The sequence below is a fragment of the Lipotes vexillifer genome, unplaced genomic scaffold (genome assembly GCF_000442215.2).
Source record: "Lipotes vexillifer unplaced genomic scaffold, Lipotes_vexillifer_v1.1 scaffold914, whole genome shotgun sequence".
Taxonomy (NCBI): domain Eukaryota; kingdom Metazoa; phylum Chordata; class Mammalia; order Artiodactyla; family Lipotidae; genus Lipotes; species Lipotes vexillifer.
In genome coordinates, this window is record NW_006780388.1 from 194,795 (window position 1) to 208,044 (window position 13,250).

General features: G+C 51.1%; 1 protein-coding gene across 1 annotated transcript in view; it reads left to right on the plus strand.

Annotated features, from left to right (window-relative positions):
- Positions 1-13,250, plus strand: part of PPL (periplakin) — a 58,350-nt gene that overhangs the window by 23,682 nt on the left and 21,418 nt on the right. Inside the window, exon 3 of the mRNA XM_007453651.1 lies at positions 11,825-11,924. Within this exon, the coding sequence (XP_007453713.1) occupies positions 11,825-11,924 (100 nt within the window). The remainder of the gene's footprint in view (positions 1-11,824; positions 11,925-13,250) is intronic.

Consider the following 13,250-nt stretch of genomic DNA (forward strand, 5'->3'; position numbering starts at 1 on the left):
GTTTCCTTCTTGCTCTTCCCCTGCATTTTATTGGACTGAGCTGTATTTTCACAATTAAGTTAGGATACAAGGCCTAAATGGGGCAGAATGGATGAAAATACCCTGACCCAGGCAATCTGAATCTTTAGAATTACAGTTACTGGGGTGCTTTTCTTAATCCTGCCTATTAGACCATAAACTTCTGGACAATAAGGACTTACTTATCTTTTGGTGGGGGCTCTTTTGTAGCCCTTAATTCCAGGCCTTTCATAGGCTTGGGGCTCAATAAATAGGTGTTGAATTGAGCAAACATTTTATTTATTTATTTATTTTTGGCTGCATTGGGTCTTTGTTGCTGCATGCGGGCTTTTCTCTAGTTGCAGTGAGTGGGGTCTACTCTTCGTTACGGTGTGTGGGCTTCTCATTGCAGTGGCTTTTCTTGTTGCGGAACATGGGCTCTAGGCGCACAGGCTTCAGTAGTTGTGGCATGACTTGGTAATGGAGAAGGGCCTATCCCCAGGGCCTGTAAGAGGGGCAGAGAGAGGACAAGGATTTGGGGGTGGGGGTGAAAATTTATTCAGCAATTACTGAATATCTAGAAATATTGACGATCTGAAAAACTGGCGGGGTGTGGCAGCAGTCACCAGCATAAACGCTGACCTTCTGGCTCCAGTGAATTCTCCTTTCCTCCCCAGGCTCAGCTTCTTTATCTGTACTGCAAGCAATAATAGTACCAACCTTGATGATGGGTTGTTAGGATCAAAGCAGGACTGCGTGTCGGCGCTGGGGGAAGGCGTAGCCCAGGGAGGGGTTTCTTCATACCATTTCCTTCCCCACAATGGCCCGTTCAGAGGGACAGGCTGGGAGGCCCTTGTGGTGACATCTTAGGAGAATGACTCACCCTCAGCTACCACCACTGATTGTTACTCAACCACTGGGTTTAATTATACTGATAAAGATGCCAACAAGATGTAAATCACCACGCCTCCCCTGGGTGGTGCACGCCTTGCTGCTTTGTCCTGCCTCCCCAATATCTCCCGCCACTTTGTTTGTGGAATAGTATTGACATCCCCCATGTTCTGAGGAGATGGCTCTGGCACCTGTTCAAATCTTGGCGTTATCACTTTTCAACGGTGTGACCTTGGGCAGGTTTCTTAACCTGTCTGAGCCTCAATTATCTTCATCTGGAAAATGGAGAGATAAGAATTGTTTACGTGCTATAAAATGTCTGCTCAATTCAATACCTATTTATTGAGCCCCAAGCCTGTGCAAGGCCTCGAATTAAAGGCTACAGAAGGGCCAACCCAAGAGATGAGTAAATCCTTTTTGTCCAAAAGTTTATAACCTAATACACGGAATTAAGAAAAGCGCCCCAATTACTATAAGGGTGCCCTTCTCCCAGGGCTGCGAGATTTCAGCAGTTGTTGCAGGAAAGGGCTGAGTGGGTGATGGGCATCTAGTGAGTCCTCTCAGTGTTTGGTTGTTCATATTCAGCAATCATTTCTTGCACCTACTGTGTGTGCCTTTGTGGCAGGGACAGGGCAGGTGTCCTGGAGTGATAGCCTTCGCTCTCTCAGCCAGGCAGTGTTTAAAGGAGGTGGAGGCTGGGAGCCACCTAGCCCCCAAGATAAGCTTGGAGGTTGCCTGGGAGCTGCTTAGGGCCTGGCTGGCCCTGGAGGCAGCCTGCCTACATGGCAAGTAGGAGGCCAGACCCCTTCTCTGGGCTCTAGGAGGGGCAAGGCTGGGGAGGCTGGTTCCTGGGAGAGGTGTGGACTCCTGTGCATTCCAGGCATTCCGAGACTGATCCTCCCCGCTGGCACCTACAGAGACAGAATTAACCCCAAAAGGGAGGAACCATGGACAGGATCAAGGGCCAGAACAAGGGGATTGACTCAGGCCTGGAAAGTGAGGTGGCCCTGGCCAGGGAGGAAGGGCCGTCCCCATCAGACACACTCTTAACCTGCCAGTTCCCATCTCGACACCTGGAAAGAGAAAGCAAGTTGGGCTGTGACCGACGGGGCACAGTAACAGCTGGGGTGGGGGTTATGGCAGAGCTGTGGCCTCTCCATGGTGTCTGGGGTGTGAGCTGTTCCCTGGAGTGGCAGGTCAGGAAAGAGGCTGTTCTCTCAAGCAGGAGGGAGGGATGGCTGGAGCACGTCACGTGCCCCTGGCTCTGCCCCATGGCCATGGGCAAGGATGCTACAGCTCCGGTGGCCTGGGAAAGGGTGTGGGGCTGTGGTCTGTGTGCCCTGGCACTGCACAACCAGGCACCATGCTCTGATGGGCGCAGCTGGGAGCCCTGGATTGTTTTGAAGTCAGGCAGCCAGAGACCCATAGATGAGACCTGGCCTTGGGCAGGTGTCTGGACAGCCTGTGTGGGTCTGGTGGGAGAGTGGCAGGAAATGACCTTTTATTACATGTCCCTAGGTACCAGGCACTAAGTGAAGTGGATAGATGCTCTGAGCATCTATCAGCTTCATTGTGGCAGAACTGATGGGCTGCAGTCACTATGGGCTTAGAGCAAAGCAGTCCAGAGGCCCCAGAACCACCCAGAACTGTGCTGTCCTATTTGTTAACCACCAGCCACATGAGATGTGCTTAGAACAAACTGAGATGTCCTGCAAGTGTACACCACATGCCAGACATTGAGGAATTTACTATGAAAAAAAGAATGTAAACTATCTCACTAATAATGTTCTATTCACTAGCTGTCGAAATAACATTTTAGCTATATGTGGTTAAATAAAATAGTGTATAAAAGTTAAGTTCATCTGTTTCTTTTTATGTTTTTCATGTGGCTACTAGAAAGACTTAACTAAAAATATACTCATATTCTGTTTTTATTGGGCAGCGATGGCCTTGAAAGCAAAGTGACATAGTGCCGACCCCGCCCGCTTCTGTTTGCTACCCGGTCAGTAGATGCAATAACCTCATTGTGTGGACAAGGAAATTAAGGGTAGGCAGGTGAAACAAACCTGAGCCTTTGTGGTGTGACAGCCACGTCCAAGGTCCAGAGTACTTTACAAGGATCATCTCCTTGAATTGTCTCAACCCTCTGGGTGGGGCTGATTCTTATACTCATTTTGCAGATGAGAAAACCGAGGCACAGAGAGACTAAGGAACCTGCCCGAGCCCAAACTCAGTCTACGTTCTTTCCCTGGTCCAGGCTGACTCAGTTTCCCTCCCTGCAGGCAGGATGGAGAGGAATGGGCCAGTTGGTGCAGAGTGACCAGGAGAGGGAGAGCTAAAGGCAGCAAAGGTTGGGGCAGGAGAGGCAGGTCCTGGGCAGGAGAGCAAGCTCTCTTCTGAGAGTGTTTGGGAGCATTGGCAAGTTTGATGCCGGACAGGCGAGATCTGGTTGCATCGTTGAAAGATCTCTGATAAATGTGCCAAAGCTGGCTGGGGGCAGCGAGAGTCAGGGTGCAAGGAGATGGTTGGGGGTGGCTATTGGCATTGGTCCACATGAGAGATGATGCGCTTGATCAAGGTGAAGACCTTAGGGCCCGAGAGAGGATGGGAGCACAGGGCTCTGTTCCTAGGTGGAAGCAGGAGAGGGAGAGGCAGGGATCTGGGGTGGTTCTTGGGGTTCTGCTTAAACGACCTGGTAGATGAGGCCTCCCCACCCTTCCGTCCTGTGGTTTCCCGGATGCAGACAGGGGAGAGTTCTCAGAGCAGCAAAACTCATGGTAGAAACACCCTGAACCTCTCAAATCCCCAAACCTAGTGACCTGATCCTTAGTCCAAACCCAAGGTGGTTGGGCCTGGGAGCCGCGTCCTCCTTGCAGCCTCATTACCCGTATACGTGCATGGCCTCTCCCTGCAGGAGTCAGAGGAGACATTTCCAAATATTGAGGTTTCTTGTGAATTCTCCACGCCCAGGCGAGGTGACATCCACAAGGTGGAAGCAGAGTGCGTCTGGGCTTGCACAAGGATCGATGTGGATGGTGTGGGTGGCCCGGGGTCTTTTTTTAGCTCTCCATGCCCGTGGGTTCTCACATGGAGCCTTAGCTGCTGGCCTTTATCTGCTCCTTAAAAGGAGCCCAAATCCCTGGGTGGTGACTTGGGGCGGAAGCAGAGAACCCCAGGCTCCCCCCGAGGCAGCACTTTGTATCCCCTCTCTCTCTCTCTCTTTTTTTTTTTAATAAATGTATTTATTTATTTATTTATTTTTGGCTGTGTTGGGTCTTCGTTGCTACACACAGGCTTTCTCTAGTTACGGCGAACTGGGGCTACTCTTCGTTGCGGTGCGCAGGCTTCTCATTGCAGTGGCTTCTCTTGTTGCAGAGCTCGGGCTCTAGGCGCACGGGCTTCAGTAGTTGTGGCATGCAGGCTCAGTAGTTGTGGCTCACGGGCTCTAGAGCGCAGGCTCAGCACAGGCTTAGTTGCTCCACGGCATGTGGGATCTTCCCAGACCAGGGCTTGAACACGTGTCCCCTGCATTGGCAGGTGGACTCTTAACCACTCTGCCCCTAGGGAAGTCCTCTATCTGCTCTCTCAATTAACCGCCCCAGCCCTGAGGGGTGTGGACTGCCATGACCCCCAGTGACAGATGGGGAACCTGAGGCTCAGAAAGGCTAAGTAACTGACAGCTTAACAAGGACTGTGTCAGGATCTGAATCTAGGCTGCCTGCCATTGGTCTGGGTGCTTAACCACCAGGTTATACTGCAGTACAGCTATATCGTGGGAAAGGGCCAGGGGCTCCCCACACAAACTATAGCAAGAAGAAGTGACTAGTGGTGGGTGGGGCTGAGGGTCCTCTGAGACGCCTGTGTTCTCTTTCTTTTTGTTCCATATGGAGCATCTACAGAGTCTGGGTGACCTGGAGTGCCACCTCTGTCCTCACTTCTCTAGTTGGCATCCCTGCTGGCCCGCTGACCAGACCACAGGCTGTCCTGGGCTACCCCCTGGACATCACAGCACTGGGTTCCAGCCCCAGCTCCCCACTCTGCAGCTGACCTCTTGGGCTGTGAGTGGCCACTTGCAAAGCAGGTCAGGCTGTGGTTATTGAGTTTCTAACTCCCGGTGACGGAGAGAGCATACCCGATGCCACTTGAGGCTCCCAGGCCGTCTCCCCACAGTTCCAACACTCAGAGTACATCCTGAGATACAAAGAGACGTCTGTTCCAGGCTGGTGCCTGTGGGCTCAGACCCAGAAAGCAACTGTTTGTCCCCGAGTGTCCTCAAACCCACCCCGGGGCTCTGAGGCAGCCCCCCGGGTGGCCTGCACCCTGTTTTCCCTCCTCTTACCAGGAGTCTCATACGCAGACCAGGCCAAGTAAACGGGGCCCCTTGTTGTGCTTTAGATGGGACCTCGACCCTCTTGGATCCTTGCCAGACTCCAACTTCCTCAGCCCTGGAAAAGAAAACAAAGGCAGGTTCTCTGGAGAAACAGCCCCAGTCTGCTGGGTGTGACCATACCTGGCTTGTGAAACCCACTCGCATCCCCTGACTGCAGCCTGGGCTGGGCTGAGAGGGCTGTTTCTGGGGACAGCCTAGTCTTGGGTCCCCGTCAGCTTTTACCAGATGGGGTGTCAGGCCACAGCACCCACTGCCCTACCTGTCCAGGTGGGCATCCTGGACACACCATCACCCAGAAGCATCCGTTCCTATAGGATTTTGCTGGAAAACCTGGAAATCTAGAAGGAACCTTTTTGTAGAAAACTGAGCCATGAACTTTGTTCTGCCTCCCCAGTTCCCCCCGATGCCCTCTTTCTGTTCCAGGACCCCAGGTTGCATTTAGTCGTCAGGTCTGTCATCTAACCCTTAGTCTGGTCTTTTGTGACCTTGATACTTTTGAAGAGGTCTGGTCAGGTGTTTTGTAGACCGTCCCTCAATTTGCGTTTGTCTGCTGGCTCCCAGCGATGACATGGAGGTTTTGCGTTATTGAGGAGGATTCCGAGACAGTGCCGTGTCCTCCATGTAGACACACCTTCTCCCTGGCATTGTTCACCTTGCTGTCCCCAGCGCTGTGAAGTTACTGATTTTTATTTTTATTTATTTTTATAAGAAATTTTTTTTAACATTTACTTCTTTTAAAAATTTTTTATTTTAAATATTTTATTTTATTTTATTTTAAATTAAAATATTTTATTTTATTTTATTTTTAATTATTTTAAATTATTTAAAAAATTTTATTTATTTATTTATTTATTTATGGCTGTGTTGGGTCTTCCTTGCCGCTTGCAGCCTTTCTCTAGTTGCGGCGAGCAGGGGCTACTCTTCGTTGTGGTGCCCGGGCTTCAGTAGGTGTGGCACACGGGCTCTAGAGCGCAGGCTCAGTAGTTGTGGTGCATGGGCTTAGTTGCTCCGCGGCACATGGGATCTTCCCAGACCAGGGATTGAACCCGTGTCCCCTGCACTGGCAGGTGGATTCTTAACCACTGCACCGCCGGGGAAGCCCCCAAGTTACTGTTTTTTTAGAAGGAACCTATTTTACAGGACCAGGCGCCACTGGCAAGAAGGGGTTCCCAGAAGAGAAAGGGGGTCCACAGGCAGAGCCCCATGCACAGATCAGGGAGCAATGTAAGGGCTCAGTCTCATTTGAATGGCAAGCCCTGCAGGGAGTAAAAGTGCAATGAGTAGGTGTTTCATGAATAGTCTTTGTCACCATTTATGGGGCCCCTGCGCTAGGTGATTAGAATGGATATTTGTTTTTGTTTTTTTATTTTTTATTGGAGTGTAGTTGATTTACCATGTTGCTAGTTTCTGCTGTACAGCATAAGTATTTGTTGAGTGTCTCCTGTGTGCCAGGCACTGTTTTAGGCGCTGGTAAAACCGGTGACACTCCACTCGTGAGCTTACATGATGTCTAATCTGCTTATGGGCCCCCAGAGGCTGCTCCCAACCTCCAGCTCAGTCCTTGAACCCCAAAGTGGTCTTTGAAGCTTGAGATTCTGGTGTTTCCAGAAGTTACCCTGACCCTCCCTGCCCACCTCACTTACCTAGATAGGATGTATCTCGCCCATTTGACAGATGATAAAACCCGAGGCCCAGAAATGTAAAGTAGCTCCTCTAAGGTTACACAAATGGATTTGAACCCTGTCTGACTAAGGATACTGGCTGCCCACCCTGTGACCTTGGGCGGGTGCATTTGCTTCTGAGGGCCTCAGGTTGCTCACATATGTAATGAGCAGGTGGGGCTGGATGACCTCGGATGCAACTACCAGTGCCCATGGTCACTGCCCGCAGCCCCTGTGTCCATGTTAAACTTCTGAGTAAGTGGAGGGAGGCTGGGCGTATCCCTCTCTCAGCCTGTCACTTAGAGCCGCTTCCCTGGTCCCTTCCCTTCTCTGGGTGGGTGGGGGCACCTCGGCTTTCCTGGCTCAGCCAGGAGATTTTCATCTCCGTGGGTGGGACCAGACTCAGAAGAGGTTGCTAGGGAAGGGCTGTATCTAGGCCTCCATCAGTCGGGCGGGCTGACAGCACCCTGGTGCGGGCGTCTGGCTGCCTTAGTGTGGCTCATTAGCCAGATGAAAAGCTGGACCGGCCCAGCCAGTTCCCAGCCCTCTTGGGATCTGCACCCCCTCCCTGCGGGTTCCCAACCCGCCCACATTCCTATACTCCTGGTGTGGGGCTCTGCAGCTCTCAAAGGGACACACGTTTGCTTCCATGGCCAGCTAGATGTCAAGAGGAATGCAGGACCCTTTGGGGCCACTCATTCAGGACTCCAAACCCAAAAGGCAAAAGTGCTGAGACTGTTCTCCAGAGGCCTGGATTGGAATCCCAGCTCCACCCTGCTTTCTGGCAGTGAGACTGTGGTCAAGTTATCTAATGGCTCTGTGCACTCTGAACAGTGCTGCTTCAGGGGATGGTAGGATTAATGAGCTAATCTGTATGTGATTTGCTTAGCACCAGCCGGGCACGTGGTCATCCCTCTGTGAGTGTTTAACTAGCATCTTCCAGGCATAACCCGGAGCTGGCCTAGCCTCCATGGAAAACAGGATAAAAAGGCAGGGACCACTCAAGATGGTGAGGGAAGAAGAAACAAACCCCTATCACTTACAAATGGCACTTGCCAATGTTTTCGATAACAGCTTTATTGAGATATAACTCACATATCATATAATTCACTCATTTAAAATGTACAATTCAGCCGTTCTGAGTATATTCACAGAATTATACAACCATCACCATAATCAACTTTAGAACATTTCATCACCTTAAAAAGAAACCCACTCCCTTTAGCACTTGCTCCCCTCTTCCTCTCCATCCCAGCCCCTCTCAACTACTAATCTACTTTCTGCTTCGAGGAATCTAGCTATTCTAGACATTTCATATAAGTGGATCTTTTGTGACTGTTTGTATCTGGCTTCTTTCACTTAGCCTAATGGTTTCCAGGTTTCTCCATACCGTAGCCTGTATTAGCGTTTCATTCCTTTTTTGGCTGAGCTGTATTCCATTATATGGATATTCTGCATTTCATTTATTCATTAGTTGAACATTTGTGTTATTTCCACTTTCTACCTATTGTAAATAGTGCTGCTATGAACATTTGTGTACAAGTTTTTGTGTGGACCTATGTTTTCATTTCTCTTGATATCTATCAAGTAAAATTGCTGGTTTCCTCACCTGTAAAGGGGCACACAAACCTCCCCCAGGGTCTTAGGGTGAGGATGCTGTGAACATGTCTGATGTCTAGTGAAGCGTGTGCACTAAGTGTCCAATTACCATGGTGACTCTGTGGTCATCCCCAGTCAACAGATGGAGAGACTGAGGCGCCTCGAGGGTAAGGTGCTTACGTGGGATGGTCCAAGCAGTAAGTGGTCCAACAGGACTTGGAACCCATGCCTGTCTGACCACAGCTCCCACTGAGCTGTCCTTTGTTCTCCACCAGGAGCACCAAGTCCCTGAGGCTGGCTGTCCCCCCCACCCCCACCCTGTGTCCCCTTCCAGTGCTGGGCTTCAGCTGGAACAATGGGCTGGCCAGGGTGGGGTCCAGGAGGCACTTTCCTCGAACCTGCCCCAGCCAGTGAAGGGGCTGGTTGAGAGCTGGCCCCATGCCCTGAGGTGGAGCTGCGTTGGACCTGACAGGGATGAGGCCCCCACCTAACCTACACTGCAGGTTCCCAGTGGTGGCCCCAACTGTCATGGGTTAAATATTGGGTAGAGACTCAACATGTCTGAGTGCTGAGGCCAGGTTGGGGTCAGTGGCTGGGGTAGGGCTGAGGGCAGAAGTGCTCGCATTCCCCATGTGCTCCGCCCAGCCAGGGTGGGGGGCAGTGGGGGTCAGCCCCATGACCTGGCAGCCTTATCCCTCCTTACCCAGATCCTCCACCCACAGTCCCCTCTTCTGAGCCTTCCTGGATGCTCCACTGAATACCAGCTTTCTCCACTGCAGGACTTCTCAGAGCCTTTACTGGCTCCTGAACTTATTGAGGAGTTGGGTTTTCCTAACTGCCTAGGCTGACAAAGCCTTCATTCCAGGAGTTATTTACAGGACTGGGGTTCCTGGGGCCCCACTTTGGGAAAGGCTGCCTCCTTGGTTGACTTTGCAGAGGGTGTGGCCTGGGTCTTATTCCCTAAGACCCTCCCCTCTTCCCCCCAGTCCCTGTGTGTCCAGACCTTGCACAGAGCAGGCCCTCAGGCAAGGTTTGGGACATGGTTGGACAGACACACAGCTCCTGTTTGTATGCCTGTTTCCACCCCCCTCCAGCTTCCCCCCATGCCAGCAGTACCTGCGGTGTTGGACCTCAAACCCTGGAGGGTATCAGGGTCCCCTGCGGAACCTGTAAAAACAGTAGCAATAATAATATAGCTTCCTGGGTCCAGCTCTGGAGATCCAGATTCAGAGGCTCTGGGTTAGTGCCTGGGAATCTGAATGTTCCGTGCCACAATAGGTGGATCCCAGGCCTTGATTTGAGGAATTCCACTCTGAGGAGCTAGCTGCCCGCCTGCTTGACGGTCAAGAGCCCTGCCCTGGCCCACCCCAAGGGACACACCCAGGACCTGCCTCTTTTATGGCCTCTCTTTATCGGAGCCTTCTGCCCACAAACCCCAACTCCTCTTCATCCTTCAGAACCCAGCCACCACCACCTCCTCTAGGAAGCCTTCACTGACCATCCCCATTCCTACCAAGCTGGTCAGGAGGCTTGCCTGGTCATGCCTGCCTCAGTCTTGTGACTATTTCTATAAATGCTGATTTCCTCCCAGTCTGGGGGTGGCTGTGCCTGTGTGCATTACTGGGCCTGGCACATAGTAAGTGCTTGAGTGTGGGCAGAATGATGCTTCTGGGTGCTTAGCTTCTCAGGCCCCACTGTGGAGCCAGTATAAAAGGTCTCTGATGGAGATTAGAGGACTAAGTACTAATCTTGACCGTTGCTGGCCGGCTGGCTGGCTGGCTGTGTGACATTAACCAAGTTGCTTTCCCTCTCTGGTCTTTGTTCCTTCCTTTGTTTAAAGAAAACAAAGTCGGAGCTGGATCAGTAAGGCTCCTTAACGACTATAATCATGAACCTTTGAACCTTTGTGAGATTTATTGGGTGCCCAGCTCTTTGCCTGCATAACATCACTCCCATCCCTAACACCCCACTGGAAAAGGTCCATCTGACAGCGGGAAGCAGAGGCACAGAGAGGGACAGCAGCTTGGCCAAGTCGCACAGCGAGAACCCACATCTGAGTCCAAAGCCAAGGTCTTCACTCCCACAGTAGTGTTTGCCAGAGTGGTCTATGGTGTGATTTGGTGGGGGGGGGCAGACAGATGTGACAGGAGGAAACACAGAAACACCAAGTGAGAAAGCCGTTCTGATTTCAGGTCTCTCTCAGATGCTCTGAGAACACCCAGGAGGTCTCAGCCTGGTGCCGGCACAGCTCTAACTTGGCTGAAGTATGTGCCAAGCTCTGCTTTTAAGCAGGTGAGGGCAAGGCTCAGTTTCAACGTGTGCAGGCGGCCTAGTGTCCGGCTAGAACTTAATGCCATCCTTTTATTTCCGTGGAATTTATTTTGATGGTTACCTCCATTGATGGCAAGGACTTCTGGTTTTATGTTTGCAATGGGAAGAGCAATTTCCTTTTTTTAGTAAATTTATTTAAATATAAAGAGTGAGTAGATTAAAAGTGTCAAGTATTTAATAATGCTGCTTACACAAAAACTTGTACCCGAATGTTCATAGCAGCCTGATCCGTAATGACCAAAAGGTGGAAACAACCCAAATGTCTATCAGTGGATGACTGGATATGTAAAATGTGAGATATTCAAGCTGTGGAGTATTATGCAGCCATAAAAAGGAATGAAGCACTGACACATGCTATAACATGGATGACCCTCAAAAATATTGTTAAGTGAAAGAAGTTAGACATGAAAGGCCTTGCTCGTATTGTATGATTCCATTTCTATGAAATGTCCAGAATAGGCAAATCCATAGAGACAGAAAGTGGATTCGTGGTTGCCAGGGGCCGTAGGGCGGGATGGTGAGGAGTGAGTACTAAAGGATGCGAGGTTTCTTTTTGGGGGTGATGAAAACATTCTGGAATTACATAGTGATGATGGTTATACAACCTTGTGAATACACTAAAAACCACTGAATTATACACTTTAAAAGGGTGAATTTTACATCTCAGTAAAAAATGTGGAAAAAAAGGATAAGTGTGCTCTGCCAACATGGTAAAATAGAAGCGTTAGAGTGATGGCCAGAGCGAGGGCTGATTCCCTGCCAGGTGCTGCCTCTTTTCTGTGCCTTTAGTGACGTTGCCCTGGGGGGACAGCCAAGCTCCATCTGAGGCTCACTGGACAGCTCCTGCTCCAAGCCTGGGGCTGGGGACAGCCTGGGAGGCTGGGTCCTGGTGGGGACCCAGCCCTGGCCCTCTGGCCCTCTGGCCCTCGGCCTACCTCCCTTCTTCCGCCTGCAGCGTCTCTAACAAGGAGCTGTCAGAGCTGATTGAGCAGCTGCAGAAGAATGCCGACCAGGTGGAGAGGAACATCGTGGACACGGAGGCCAAGCTGCAGAGCGTGAGTGCCCCATCACCCACCCTGGTGCCCCCTGTACCACCAGCCCTGCTCAGGACCAGGGGCTTGTCTGACCCCGTGGTTCTCACCTGGGCATAATTCTGCCCCCAGGGGACATGTGGTCACATCTGGAGACATTTTTAGCCGTCACAACTTGGGGAGTGCAGTGGGCGGGTATCTAGTGGTGGAATCCAGGGATGCTGCTATACACCCTACAGTGCACAGAACGGCCCCGTACACGGAATGATCCAGCCGCAAATGTCAAAGTGCCCAGGTGGAGATGCACTGAAGAGGAACCTCATTATTGCTGGTAGTACCAGCTCCTCCACCCCGGGTACTAAGTTGCTGCAGCTTATGGGCCCCATCTGGAGGAGAACCACAGACTCAGGATCCAGGCTCTGGTTAGGATCCCAGCTTTGCCACTTACTGTGTGACCTTGAGCAAGTCACCTTACCTCTCTGTTCATGCGATTCCCTCTGAAAGCATAAGAGCGATTGTCCCCACCTGCTGGGCTGCTGTAAAGATTCGATGAGATTATGCAGCTGCAGTGCAGGGCTCACTATTATTATCAACATCATCATCCTTACTTCTCCTACCATTGCCACTACTCAGATGCAGGCTGGGCAGATCACTTTCCCTCTCTGTGCCTCAGTTTCCTCTCCTGTAACATGGGGATAACAACCGACCTGAGCCCAAAGGTTCTCCTGGGGATCCTGCACCGTGGGCCACACCAGAGCCGTGCTCACTCCTGTGAGCTGCTAAGGTGACCCCCTCTCCTCTGAACCCTCCACAGCCCAGTGCGGTTGAGTTTATACGTTTTTTTGTAGCTGGAGAAACTGAGGTTCAGAGAGGGCCAGGGCGGACTATGTCAGTGACAGAGCTGACCCCAGAGGCATCCCACAGGTGGGGTTGCCAGATTTAGCAAATAAAAATATAGGGTATCCAGTTAAGTTTGAATTTTAGAACACAAATATTTCTTTTTGTATAATTATATCCCATGTACTATTTGGGATATAATAATATTATAAAATTATCCATTGTTTATCTGAAATTTGAATTTAACTGGGCATCTGTATTTCATCTGCATTCCAGGCATGACTAAGACGAGGGTCCAGAGGAGTGGGTGGCTGAGGGTGGACAGGTCACGAGAGAGGTCAAGGTCCGGCCGGCCCCACTGCTGTCCCCAGGCCCAGATGTGGCTGCCACTCCTCTGAGAGCCAAGGGATCCACCCACCTGAGGGCCAGTCCCTCTGAGACCTGAGGGACAAGGGTGGGCTGGGGATGGCACAGCTGGGGGTGAGAAGTCGGGGCATGGGGAGAGTGGGGCAG